General features: G+C 39.3%; 1 protein-coding gene across 1 annotated transcript; it reads right to left on the reverse strand.

Annotated features, from left to right (window-relative positions):
- Positions 1–6,931: 6,931 nt before the first annotated feature.
- NDUFS6 (NADH:ubiquinone oxidoreductase subunit S6) lies at positions 6,932–13,751 on the reverse strand. Its single transcript, XM_042465664.1, has 4 exons — positions 13,559–13,751; positions 9,255–9,308; positions 8,350–8,472; positions 6,932–7,077 (listed from the first exon to the last, which is right to left on the reverse strand). The coding sequence occupies exons 1-4, from the start codon at positions 13,709–13,711 to the stop codon at positions 7,009–7,011; spliced, it is 399 nt and encodes a 132-aa protein (XP_042321598.1). The 5' UTR covers positions 13,712–13,751; the 3' UTR covers positions 6,932–7,008.
- Between the last annotated feature and the right edge of the window lie 440 nt (positions 13,752–14,191).

A 14,191-nucleotide genomic window follows, 5' to 3' on the forward strand; every position in this document is an offset into this window, starting at 1 on the left:
ATGTGGATAAAAATAGCTGTTATCATCAGTTCACTTCCCTCAATGGGTTGACTAAAGCTTGCTCCATCTTTGCTGTAAAGAAAACTATTTGATCCTCAGTTGTAAGTATTCTACTGTGTTTCAATAACATTGGCAGCATTTGGCTGTCAGCACTGAGTGACAGATGCAAGGTTGACAAAATTTACGTTATGTGATGCAAAAGGAGTCAGAGACAAGGGGTGGGGCCACTCCAGTCACCATGGGTTGGCCTACTGGAATAGGATTGCATAGCAACACATGGGAGCAGCCAAGAAAAGCAATAAACTGGCTCAGCCGGGATTGGCTTAATGTGGGAGTGGACCTAATGGGAAATATGTAGCCTCCTTTTGGTTGTTGTTCCCAACCTGAAATATTAAAATCCTTCTACTAGAGAACCTAAAGAGCGTTAGGCTACCAGACAGAGCTCTGGTGACCCTAGCCAGGCAAGTATGGAACTGTAGCATTAGTCTTTGCAGCAGTTGGAATACAATTGTGTTGAGTGATGGGATGGACTCATTACTCCACCCAAGGGCTAAACAGGGTGGAAGGCTCAGTTGTAAGCAGGTTTCTGAGTTGTAAACATCATCCAAAGCAATTACAGAGGAATATGTGACAGAGGGGAGCAGGTCAGGCAGATAAATACAATGGGTCCACCATATAGATGGGCTAGCCATCCACAGATTGGAGCTCCCTTCCCCATATTAGCCAATGACAGTGCATGCAAATTGCTACCCATTGACTAATATAGGCTTGAGCTCCATCCATGGGGGACTCTGAAACTAAAACCCTGTGAGAGTAGATACTACAGAGCCCAGTGGGCCACATGACACCATTTAAACTCCTTATCGCATCCAAAGATGTGGGGCTATATCCATGAAAGCTCATGCAAAAAAAAAAACCAGTTAATCCTAAAGGTGCTTCAATGTTAACTGATGCCAACTTCAACTTATGGGGACCCTATGAAAGAGGCACCTGCTCAGGTTGTGCACTCAGGACCATGGCTTCCTTGTCTGAATCTTACCATCTCTAAGGCAGCCTTCCTCTTCTACTTCCTTTCATCCTATTTACAATTCACCTTATATTAGTGCCTTTTCTAGTGAGTCATGTCTTCTCATGATATGCCCAAAATACATCAGTCTCAATGTAGTCATCATGGCTCCTGGGAGAGTTCAGGCTTCATTTGCTCAAGGTCTATACACCATCCATGCAAAGAATGCTCCTCCAGCACCACAGATCAAATGAACTGATTTTCTTCCTATCAAGTTTCTTCACTGTCTAGCTTTCACAATCACACAAAGGAATGGGAAATATAATGGCATAACTGAGCCAAGGTATGACTTTACTGTTTACTTTAAAGTAGTTAGATTTGGCCCTTTATAGTCTAGCCACCTCTTGATAGCCCATCGCCAGAGTCACACATTCAGCTGGTGGGCATTTCACAAACTTAAAATACAAATTCTAACATTAAAGTGGAATCTGATTTTTCCTCTAGAAAAGCAGAGTGTGTTTTGTCAGTGATTATTATGTTAAAATGCTACAACCTTTGTATATATTTCACTGATAGCTTTGTGTGTATATTTTAGTTTGCATTTGTTTTAATATTTCGTAAGCTGCATTGAATCCCAGTATTAGGAGGAAAGCAGGATATATGTGAATTAATATTATTAATAATAATGTTAACATTTCAAACATTTTAAATCCAAGTGACTTAGTTATCAACACATGTTTTAATCATCACTGAGGTACAGAAAGTACATGTTCACAAAGCTTCTCGGCCTTAGATGCTACATTTTGCAGATTAGGGAAGGAGGGATAGATGATTAATAAATCATAGCAGCCTGAAAAGAAGAGGCGACCAAGTTCACTGCTGAATGAGTTTGTCAAGACCTGTTTTTAGGGTTGTATCTGTGCTTGGTACTGTAGCTCAGGGAGGAAGGGGACCAACATTGCAGATACTCTGTCATGAGACATGACAATTTAAAAATCTCATCAACTCCATGAGAATTAAATTGTTCCAAAAGTGCCTCTGACTCCCTTTATGAATTTTACAGTGTTTCTAAGGAGGGGTTGGAGAGGGAAGGAAGATGAGCCAATAGAATGTAATTAGTTTAAACCTTATCATTTCTTATAATAGCACAAAAAATGGAATTGTAAATCTAACCATGCCTAATAAATTAGTACTGTAACACTGAGATTAGCCTCTCAGGAATCAAACTCAGTTTAGCATGACTAAAGAGCCCCCATCAAATATGAATGCACTAGCTATCTGTCATCACTCGAGTCCCTCATCTTTAGGTAGATGTTCACCACTGAAGTTCTGAATTTAATTGCTCAAGATGATACGTCCATTGCATTTGCAGTCATGGACATCTCAGCGCACCAGATGGCAATCACTTTGGCTTATCATAGATTTCTCTTAACCAGTGGCTTTCAGGAATTAAAAACACTTCCTCAAAGGAGCAAGTTCTTTGCTTGGATAGTTCCACCATGTCAAGCTTGAGAGATTCAATCCCTCTCACCCAAGGGACTTCCTGCTCTCACTGCAATTTTCTTGGTGGGAGTGATTTGCCCCATCATGAGAATTCTTTCATCTACTCAAACATGCTATTCCAGAGAATTTTACACTGATACATATTCCATGTCACTTGTCAACATTCCCTCAGTGTAGCATTATTATTCCCTCTCCCCCCACATACACACACATTCCCATCAGTGGGGTGCAAATAGCCTAGTTTCTGCTAGGCATTGGTGCCAGAAATATTGTCTGGAAGTAGGCATTTAGGCTGTTGAAGAAGCTATGAAACAAGCTGTTTCTTCTTGCGTGTGTTGATATCTAAAAGACCTGTTTTCTTCTTTCTCATCCCAGGTATCCTTCCAAGTCCCCCCACCCTCCCCATTTTCAATGTAGTCTAGTTTGGGCATGCACTAGCAAAAGACTGTCACCTCTTTCACAGTGAAATGACAAGCAGGAAAGTTACAGACCAACACTTCTCACTGTTGAACTGAGTCACCAGTGCATTTGCTTAATGAACTTTAAAGACCCATAAATCGGTAATAGTAGGATTATATACCTACAGTAAACTTCCATTGGCAAGTGGTGGAGAGAGGAAAGATGCATCCAATTACTGAAGCAGGCTTTCTCTGGAAAATTTTGCAAAGACCTCTCCTACCCACAAAAGGAATAGATGCAGTTAAGACCAAAAGCATCTCACCTGCATTGGGATGGGGGTGGGCAAGTTGAGCTATCAGCTCCAAAGACATTCTAGCTATATTTGTATCCTGCTGCAGTGGCTGGAAAGCAATATAGAATTGGAGTCACAACTAGCAGTACTGATTAATGCTACTGCATTGCTGGAATTGTGGAAACAGCTATTTAGTCATTTTTAGAACTATGATGCCCTTTAGGATAAAATTAAGCAGTTACAGAGCAGGGGTGGGAGACTGAGCTACACTGTAATACTTAGGGTTATAAGGAATCAGTCCCAGAGAGAGAGAAATGCAGGAGGGACCTAACAGAAGGCAAGTTCTTTGATTATCTAAGACAAGGAAAATGGTCCCCCAGAGGCTCCTAACCAAAGTGTCAAAAACAAGGGGAGGGATCATGTGGCACTCCAAGTGCTGTTAGACTGTAAACACTACTAAGCAGCACAGCCAACCATCAAGGGAGTTGCAGTCCAACCTCGGGAAAGGTGGTGCACAATTCCCATCCCTGGACTAAAGGTTGTACTATTGTAACAATAAATACTGTGATTTTATTTATTTACTGGCACCAGACTAATTCAGGGTAGTGTGGCTAGAGAGAGGCAGAGGAAGACAGATACAGCTCTACCATGCCTCAAACCCAGCAGCGGATGAAATAATAGATAGTATCAACTTAATCCCCATTCCTGTTTCCTTATTTTCCATCTCCTACTTAAATTATAAGGCACTTATAATGTGATTTAAGACTGTAACAGGAATCCATAATTCAACCAAGACAGAATGTCTTTCACACAGTTGGTTAATTAAAATAAACTAGGGGGCTTTTACCTGTCTTGTATGAGCTTTATATTAGAGCAATGGTCAATATTCAAGAAACACACCAACCAAAACTGTACATATTATTTCAAGGTTAATCACACCATGGCTTTCTTTAAAAACATGACACCACTTCAGATTTTTCCCTTTCATCCCTAATAATCCATAATATGGATCAAACTTCATCAATGTATAAGCAGTTTGGGATTTACAGTGAACTGCATTTGCCATTGTCTTAGAGGAACCTTTGTCCAGTCCTTTGGGAGCCCTGTGGAATCCTTTTATAGATTTAGCACCCTGAATAGTTTGGTGTCTTCTGCAAACGTGGACATCTCTGAGCTAGAGAATGCAATCCTTAGCTCCCGCCCGCCTAACTCAAAGTAATGACTAATTATAGCTATTTTCTTCTCACTGAGAGAAAATCTTCAAAAACTGCATTTTCAAATACTATTCCCCCAGTATGATGCACATACATTAAGAGAGCCCTTTCAATATTGCCAGTTATTGTCTGACCTTGTCTCTAGACAAGTATCACCATTTTTTCTTTAAGGCAAGGTGCAACGTATATTCCATAAAATGACTTTGTGGCACATTTGCCAGTGTTCCTTTACATCGAAAGAAGATGCCCGTGTAATAACTTGAGAGTCTATGATACGTATTTTATTGCATGGTAGTCTTTATAATCAGGTTAGACAAGCCAAAATCTATCCATTATTAAGTAAGATGAAAATGTAAAATTCTTGCTGGAAGATAAATGCTCAAATGTCACTTTCGCAGTTGCCAATTTTTTCTGAGGCAGCTAGTATTAGAGCCCTCTATGTACAAAGGGACAGAGTTGAGCAACTTTTGTGATTCTTGAGCTAGTGTGAGGAATTTTATTTGATGAAATGTATATTTTGATTGAATGCTTAAATTTTGGGTCTATGGACGGTAATAAATTATGACTGACTGACAAAAAATACTAATCACTGTTCAGGACCTACTTTGCATAAAATTTGCATATGGATTTTTATGATGAAAACAGCATTTTAAAAACAGAAATTATTTTGTGCAGAAATCCTTTCTCCATACAAAATTATGCATGTGCAAATTGTGTACAAAGTAAGCCCCAAACTGCAAAGATTCTCATCAGCCCAGGATTCTCCTCATGAAGGCTTCACAACAGTTGAGAAACATGTTTTTCCACCAGTTATTGAATATTCTTTTTATCCCTGCTCAACCCTTCTCCATCCCAGAATCATTTACAAATATAACACTTGGTACGCACCATTACAACATATAGGGGACAGGGAGGAATTATTCATAATGTAATACATTGCACTAAATTAACTGGAGTCACAAGATTTTCTTCTGAAGTATGTTTGCGAACTGTCACCAGGGCAAATCTGTTCCCAACCATGGCATTTGGTCACTTATACAAAGTTACTTTTCTTTCTGTGATAAATGAGGCATGAAGCTAAAGTGATCCACCATTTCTGTGCAGTATCATGTGCCATTCCTAGACTGCCGCTACTGGTTCCTTTTGGACATTTGTTGTAAGGTTCTTATTTCAATAAAATCACAGAAAGTCTTAAGGGCTAATTAACAATACTGTAAAGTACTCTAAAATATAATCATATAAATTATTTAAAATCCCCAAACCTCAAATCAGCAGCACAAAGAACCCCTCAAAGTTATCAATATGTCCTCCTCAAAAACTGTAATGCAACAATAAGCAACATTTCAAACTTTAAAAATCCCAAATATTTCTCAACAATACTTAACTCTCCCATAAAGTTTTAAACTTTTTCAAGATCGATTTTTTTTCCTGGAAATGTTGTGGCACCAACCACTCATAAGTGTCTCCTCAGTGAGAAGATCACAACTGGCAAACAAGCCTGCCTTTCTGATAAGTTATAGGAGATAGATGATGATGTTCTCAGTGATGTGTCCCCCCCACCTCATCTCTGATTCTCAGTGTCTCTGAGAATCCACCATTCAGGGTTTCAATGATGAATCATGGCTCCTTGTCACAGCAGTTTACATAGGCCTGTTACAGACAGGCCAAAATAAAGCTGCTTCGAGTCACTTTGGAGGAATGGTATTTCAATGATGCATGCGTCCTAAGAGTCCAAAAGCCGCACCAAAGCTGCACTCCAGTCCTTAGAACTGGAATGTGCCTTTGGTGCGGCTTTTGGACTCTTAGGACGCATGCATCATTGAAATACCATACCTCCAAAGTGACTTGAAGCAGCTTTATTTTGGCCTGTCTGTAACAGGCCTTAGAAAGGGTTTGTATTAAGAATGAAATTTGAAACTCTGCTCTATTTGCAAATATTGAAGAGAATAGATATTATTAGAATTTTTTTTAAAAAAATAATTTTCCAAGGTCATGAATGTAGGATAAGTTCATTTAAAGGTCCCATTCAGGCATTACACAACCTAGAGTTAAATGATTAATGCCAGGTTTATATACCTTTCACTCCCCTTCCAACTGTGGCAGCTTCCTATGACTGAAGCTCAAATAGTAATTGAAACAAGCCATCTTAATACAGTTTGATGATGGCTTATTTCAGTAAGCCTTGAGTCCCAGCTTTGTGAAAAAGGCAGAGTACAAATAAAGTTAATAATATTAATAATAAAATACCAGTAAGATTTAACTGTCTAAGGTTCACAGACATACTACTAAACTACAGTTAAAACAGATGCAAAAGCTTTTGATTTCTTTGAAGGCAACACATGCAAGGGGAGTGAAGTGCACAAACCTCCCTGAAATTATCTTCAGCTCCCTCTTGTCACCATAATTGTATTGTTATAATTCTAATTTGTTCCATCTTTTACCAGAGAAACCCTTCAGCAGTTATGGCCTTTCCTTATACAGGTACAGTATTGGATTAAAAGTAGACATAACTCATAATGTCCTTTAAATTCCATATTTAATACTATAACATACAAAGGCTAACAGTTCTGAAGGACACAGTAAGACAATGCATTTTAGTGATGGTGCTTCTGCTTAAACTGAAGTCCACAGTAGCCACATGTTCCTGTCTTTGTGTCTTTGTCCTGCAAAAAGGAAAAGGGTAGGGATGAGATAATAAAAGTACAGTTTAATCTTACTAATGTAAATACACTTGTACATACTTTCAGAACACATACTTTGGGGCATATTCAATAATTCTGTTTACATACGAGAAATTGAAGGGTGGATTTCATTACAGCCTAATCGAAGGTGCATTCTTAGGTACACACAACTGCAAAGTAGGTCAGTAACTCAGTAATATTGGCTTCTGAGGACAGAAATGTGCTTCACAAGTGATAAAGGGATTTCATGAGAAGCTGCCATATTATTTATTAAAAATCATTAATAGATACATACAGTCCTCTCCACACAGCATTGCACTCCCAGGTTCAACGGGAAAATGACAGTCAAATGATGGGGAAGGACAGTTCTAATTACTTCCTTTCAATGAAAAATATTTCTGGATTTCAAAACACTAAGATAAAGGGCAGTAGGGGCTTGAGGACAGCCCATCTTCATTTGAAAATGCAAAACAAATTAAATTATTTTAATTATACCATTTTTATGTGAACTCAGCGTGATGCTGATATACCAAAGGGCTACTCGTGTAATATGCTGATGTTATCAAATCGCTCTAACGATTGCCCGATTATCTACCTTGCATCCACTCCTAACTATCAATTTTACATTTTTAAAATAAATTAGTCTTCACTTCTCTCTACCAATTTAAAAAATGCAATTAAACCATAAGAAATGACAGGACTTCAGATCAGTAAAATGTTTCCATCTGCTATGCTAATAAGATACACACTATTAAAAGAAAGCAATCTACTACATCCCATAAAAGGTTTGAATTTACAGGTGAGATATCCTAACAAGCAATAATTAAAGCAAAACAAAAAGAATAAAGATTGGCATTAATGGAGACTGGTAGAAACTACATTAATAATCAACCATGGACTCAGGTCAGAAAAGACAATCTTAAACACATGCCCACTTCTACCTTTAAGATACCTATATATATATATACCCTTTTCCCTCAATGGAGTCCATCATTAAATCCTTCCCCTAAACTATGCCTGTACAACCTGCAAGTCACAAAACTGAATACGGCCATATTTGCTGTACTGTGACCTGCCAGAGGCTTTGCAACCTCCATTTTTGCATCATTCTAAAATGCAGTAAAACTGACAGTAAAGGCAGATTTACTGGTTGGTCTCAGCTGTGGACATATTTCTCCCCAAAAAAGAATGCTCAGCCCAACAAAGGACAACACAAAATAAGAATATGCATCAGCAGTGATTAGATTGTATTACCAAATTTATATACACTTTAGGATGTCCCAGAGCTCCTCCACCACCATCGCAGTATACAACTCTGGTTTCAACTTCACTCACAGGCTGCTCAGCAATTAAATCAATTGCAAAGTTCTCATTCACCTAGAATAATGAAACACAAACTTTACCCAACAACCCTATACATATATACATAGGCACAAATCATGGCTTTTGCTACTATAACTATTCCAAAACCCTTTGACTAAAACAGATCTGAACTGAGTGACTGGCTATCATCCAATATTAAATCTATTTAATGCTGAAAGTTCTTATTAGACTTCTGGGTTCTTCTTCTCATCTTTCCTCACTGATAAAATGTTGTGTGTCACTTTTAACCCAACAGAGGGGCCACTGCAGTATCCACACACCTACCGCATGGGAGCTGCAGTATGGCATAATCATAGCATACCCAAAGCATAAGTACATCGATGGAAGCAAGTGAGGTGATTTCTCCTCCCACGGAAGCTCCTACATCCATGACTGTGCAGAAGCTGCCTGGGGAATGCCCCTTTTCCCTTCTGGTTTTGCTGACATCAGTAGAACACACCACTGGATACTGAGTTAATGTACTAGGCTTCAAGGGATAGCACAACAATTCAGAATAATATGAACACAATATTGCTGAATTCAAATTGATGCAGCTTAAAATGAAGATGTCTGCTTAAGATCAAAACACAATACTTCAAGTAAAGTATTATTTTTCCACAGTAGCAATGGTTTAATGGTGATCTTCTATGACAAAGGGACAAATTTCAAAAGGGGGTATAACCTACTCTGATAACCTTCAAAATATTTCTGCTAAAAGACAACATTCTCTTGAACAATTTGTGACTATTTGGGAAAACCCAAGAATCAAGACAAATAGTTCTGACTAGGATTCTAACCTCTTTCTGTCGTTCAACAAACCGAACTTTTCTGTAATCGTATTCTTCATATACCTGAAATAAAATAAAATATATATTAAACATATAAAAATTATCTTCAGTTCTGATTTCAAGTTGTTACAGTGTGCAAGGAGAAGGAATATATAAGCAAATTTGTATCTCCAAATGTGGAATGCTATGGAGCAAGAGATTAACCGTTTGGAGAAAATGAGATATATTCTGTGCTTGATGGGAAGGATTCTTACACTACAGAGTCAGTAGTGCTACATGTAGGAGAAAATTAATTTCATCTGACTGAAGAGAGACCATACCACTGGTATCTTTTACTTTGTAGGTTAAACCAAATTTACAATTCAGAGAAATTCTTCCACTTCACCTACCAAAGCTTACCTCATTTTCTATAGCTCCCTGTTTATTAGATGATTTTATAGACTGATTATTGATATGACTGAATGAGTTATAAAGTATGCCTTATCTGATGACCCTAAATTGATTTTATTACTATCGCTGAGAGAACTAGTTTTAAAGACAGATTTTTAACTGGCAATTAGGCTCTTAATAGGAGTAAAGATTTATATTACAAGTTACTACAGGAAGGCTGATGTTCTTTTGCTTTCTGATTGGCATTTAAATATATAGCACATTGTTCTCCTGTCAGTATTATTTCCTAAGAAAGAGTAATGATATAAACATGGATGGTTTTATGGAGAATCAAATCATGTTAGCGGGAATCAGAAATACCAAATGTCAAGATTATACGTATCTGTTTTCTCTTTCTTTTTATGAAAAGTATTTGGATTCTTAGGCAACACAATTACCCAGAATTTGAAAGAACTGTAACTTATAATGAAAAGGTCAGTACAGTGATGCGTATTGCCCACCTAGCTCCCCCTGCCAGCAGGAGTAGCTAAACAAACCACTAACAGGAAAATCAACAACAATGGCAATTGCAGTCAAAACTGAACAAGAAATAAAGCAGCAGCTGGGACACAACCAATAATAATTTGGGTGTGACTAGCTGTGGCCCACAGACTGCACACTCTTGGTCTCTCCTTGTTTGTGAGCTTGGCACTCTCTCTTGTTTCTCCCCCAGCTGACCAGTCATAAGCCGTAACCTGTATTTGTGTCAGGGGAGAAACTAGTTAGAGTTGTAACGTTAAACAAAGAATGGAAGGCAAGCCACGCTTATCTGGTCACTCCCATTTACAGCAGAAGCCATAATAAACAACAAGTCGAGGTTACTCAGACCCATGTGCAGACTGGGCCATATCATGTTTTCTTGTTGAATTTGTTGTTGTTGTGTGTCTTCAAGTAGTTTCCAACTTATGGAAGCCTTAAAGGGAACCTATCATTTGGCTTTCTTGGCAAGATTTGTTCAGAAAGGGTTTGCTTTTGCTTTCCTCCAAAGACGAAGAAGTACAACTTGCTCAACCCATCCACTGGGTTTCCATGCAAAGCGGGGATTTGAAACCTGATCTTCAGAGTTGTAGTACGAATTCAAACCACTACACCATGCTAGCTTTCTTCTTATTGAATACTGTGACTTAATTTTTTTAAACAATACAAACAACTAATACAAAGGACAACAATGGCTGCCAGAAGCATCACACTTGGGTGAAGAGCTATGTTAGTTTCAAAGGTGCTACACGATACCTGTGCTATCTTTTTAATGCCGGAAAATACTAACATGGCTATGTCTATACCATGTTTAATCATAGTTTCACATGAGGGAAAGTAGGTATAATACTTAATCCTGTCTCCTAAACAGATTTACTCAGTTCAGTATAGCTAGCTGACTGAGTGAGCAATCCACTTCCACAAACTTTTTCTGTTTTCTGTAGTCTGGTCATCTAAAAGGCAACCCTCTCAGGGAGGGCATTCCCCGTGTGAAATGCCACAGATAAAGCACTTCCAAGGAAGATTCACCTGGCATAAAATCTGAGAACTTTTCAGCATCATAAAAATGTATTTTGCAGTCATTTTTCCCTTATTTGCTAAGCCAGCTAACGTGGCACTTTTGCAAATGAAGGAGTTGCATATAAATTCTTGAGCAGATCAATAACAGATTAAATACCAACAGGTTCTACCTCAACATTAGGAAGAACTTCCTGATACTAAGAGCTGTTCGACAGTGGGACACAATCCCTCGGAGTATAGTGGAGTCTCCTTCTTTGGAGGTCTTTAAACAGAGACTGGATGGCCATCTGTCGGGGGGTGCAATGACTGTGTATGGCAGGGGTTTGGCCTGGATGGCCTTTGGAGTCTCTTCCAACTCTATGATCCCAGGCGCAACCCAACTAAAGGGGACCCATTTGCAAGAAATTTGGCTTTGACTCCGTCTTGACTGGCCAATTAGACAAAAAATCCATTGGAAGAAAAGACACAACAACAGTCCATATACAATGGGCCCTTGCTTTCTGTTGGGGTTTGGCTCCAGGATTCCTCATGGAAACCAAAGTCCATGGATGCTGAAGACCCATTATATACAATGGTGTAGTAAAGTGGTATCCATTACATAAAATGGGAAAAAATCAAGGTCTGCTTGTTTGGAATCTTTAGATACAGAGGGCCAACTGTATAAAAACAAGCTGATGTCCAGCTCAACCTCCGACAGAGTCCATTGTTGGGGTCTTTACCAGCGTTGTTGGACTATGACTCCTGGAGGACAGGGTTCAAATCCTGAGTCAGCCATGGTGATAAGGCAAGCCACACTCTCTTAGCCTCTAATGGCAAACCCCCTTTGAATAAATCTTGTCAAGAAGACCTCATATAAGGTGGGAACAATTTGAAGGCACACAGCTACAACAAACCAAGGGTGGCTGGTTCAAACGAGGTGACTTTTAAAATGGTGAAGGGCCTGGAAACCATGCCTTATTAGGAACGACTTAGGGAGCTGGGGATGTTTAGCCTGGAGAAGAGAAGGTTAAGAGGTGATATGATAGACTGAAAGGTTGTCATATTGAGGAGGGAGCAAGCTTGTTTTCTGCTGCTCCAGAGACTAGGACCCGGATCAATGGATGTAAGCTGCAGGAAAAGAGATTCCACCTCAACATTAGGAGGAACTTCCTGACAGTATATGCCATTCAAAAAAAAAACCCTTCAATTAACCTAAGTTCAACCAAAACAACTTGCTTTAAAAGAGCATTTTTAAAAGAACTATTATCATTTAAGGTTGAGAGCCAACATGGCGTGCAGTGGTTTGAGGCCTATATTACAACTCTGGAGACCAGGGTTCGATTCCCAGCTGGGTCATGAAAACCCACCTTGGGGGAAGTCACACTCTCTCAGCCTCAGAGGACGGCAATGGCAAACCCGCTCTGAAGAACCTTGCCAACAAAATCCCATCACAAATCCCAGCCTTAGAGTCACCAAAAGAACAACAAATTTAAGCGCGTGGCCATAACATCCGAACTGCATTTTACTACTTGATTTTCTGATTTAAGTCCTACGTTGGTGCAGTTCTAACAACCAAAAAAATCCATTTAAATTCCAAAATACTGGTTTTTGTCCCTTTATTACTATTTTTAATAGTAACTTTTTAGACAGCAAGCCACTTTGGGTCCCTATATATATATATATATACTCATTTTTAAGCCACATACTGTATATTTATTCCAGTCAATGACCAGCAAACAAAAAAGGGAGCAAAACAGGATAGACAAAGTACGAGTAAACATTTTATACTTACTCCCATTTTAAACCCTGTTTAATATTGTATTTTATTGTGTGGCGTTGTGTTTCGCACACAAGATTAAAAACGCTTCTTTTAAAAAAACACCTTTACAATAAGAATTTAAAAAAAACAGAATTAAAGTCATTTAATTAAAACAGTATAAAATTAGCATTTAAAAAGGGGGGAAAGTTAAAAACATAATTTAAAGATAGATAGATAGATAGATAGATAGATATTTAAACCTCCTTGTCATGAATATTATGTTAAATAAAAATGTAAATAAATAAATAAATGTAAGTAAATAGATTAGTAAATAAAATATGTATTCAAATACAGTTAAAGTAATTTAATTAAAACAGTATAAAATTAGCATTTAAAAAGGAATTAAAAATATAATTGAAACAAACACACACAGATATATATATATATATATATATATGTAAACCTCCTTGTCGTGATTATTATTAAATTAAATAAAATGCACATTCAATTAAATGACGCCTAAATAGTAACTTTCCTGCTTTACTGCCCTTGAATACAGCAGAGCCTAGGGAAGTTGCATCCATTTCCCCCTCTGCATCCAGGCTGAACCCCAAGGGCGCCCCCAAAACCAGCCCTTTCCCCCGTTCACCTGCCCTGTGTGGGTCACTTTCTCCCCAGTCGAGGACGTCGGGGAGCCGTAGTTCCTCCTGGACGCAGTTAACCGGGAGAAGGACACCGGGAAGCCCCTGGACGAAGCTACCATACGCAGCGCCCCTTGCAAGGACAAGGCGGCGGCCGCCATTTTGTGCGACCACCCCCAATAACGTCACTGCGCAGGCGCGGAGTAGCTAGAGGACTCTGGTCCTGAGGCCCCGCCCACAGCGGGCGGCGTCTGACGTAACGGCGTCGGTGAGGACTAGTAGGAACGTCAAGGTGTCGCGTTTGGTTGCGTCCGTAGTCGGGCTTCCTTGAAAGGGTAAAGGTTGGTTGAGTCTTCCCCATCCCCCCCGCCGGCTTCAGTTGTAGAACGTTCGAATGTGAGGGGAGTTAATAGTGAGAGAGGGCAAAGGAGCCGTGTTGGCCTCACGGTGCAGTTCGTTGCAACGAGTGTGTGCGCATGCGCTCCCGTTTGTTAAGCCTTCAGTGAAAGTGTTGAACTGCGCATGCGCCTCTGAGAAGGGAAGGAGGAGGAGGCTGGTGTGTTAGTGCAGGGTGTCCTCCTTTTCCAGGACTTGTCCTCCATTTCAGCCTAGAGTGTTCCTCAGTGTCCTCCATTCTGAGC

Source organism: Sceloporus undulatus, chromosome 4 (genome assembly GCF_019175285.1).
Source record: "Sceloporus undulatus isolate JIND9_A2432 ecotype Alabama chromosome 4, SceUnd_v1.1, whole genome shotgun sequence".
Lineage (NCBI taxonomy): Eukaryota > Metazoa > Chordata > Lepidosauria > Squamata > Phrynosomatidae > Sceloporus > Sceloporus undulatus.

Excerpts from the sequence above, each read along its gene's own strand:
- NDUFS6 (XM_042465664.1), bottom strand. The coding sequence starts at position 13,711 with ATGGCGGCCGCCGCCTTGTCCTTGCAAGGGGCGCTGCGTATGGTAGCT. Across the intron at positions 9,309-13,558 it reads AAGTGACCCACACAGGGCAG|GTATATGAAGAATACGATTA; the intron begins GTGAACGGGGGA and ends ATTTTATTTCAG. Across the intron at positions 8,473-9,254 it reads TTGTTGAACGACAGAAAGAG|GTGAATGAGAACTTTGCAAT; the intron begins GTTAGAATCCTA and ends TCATTATTCTAG.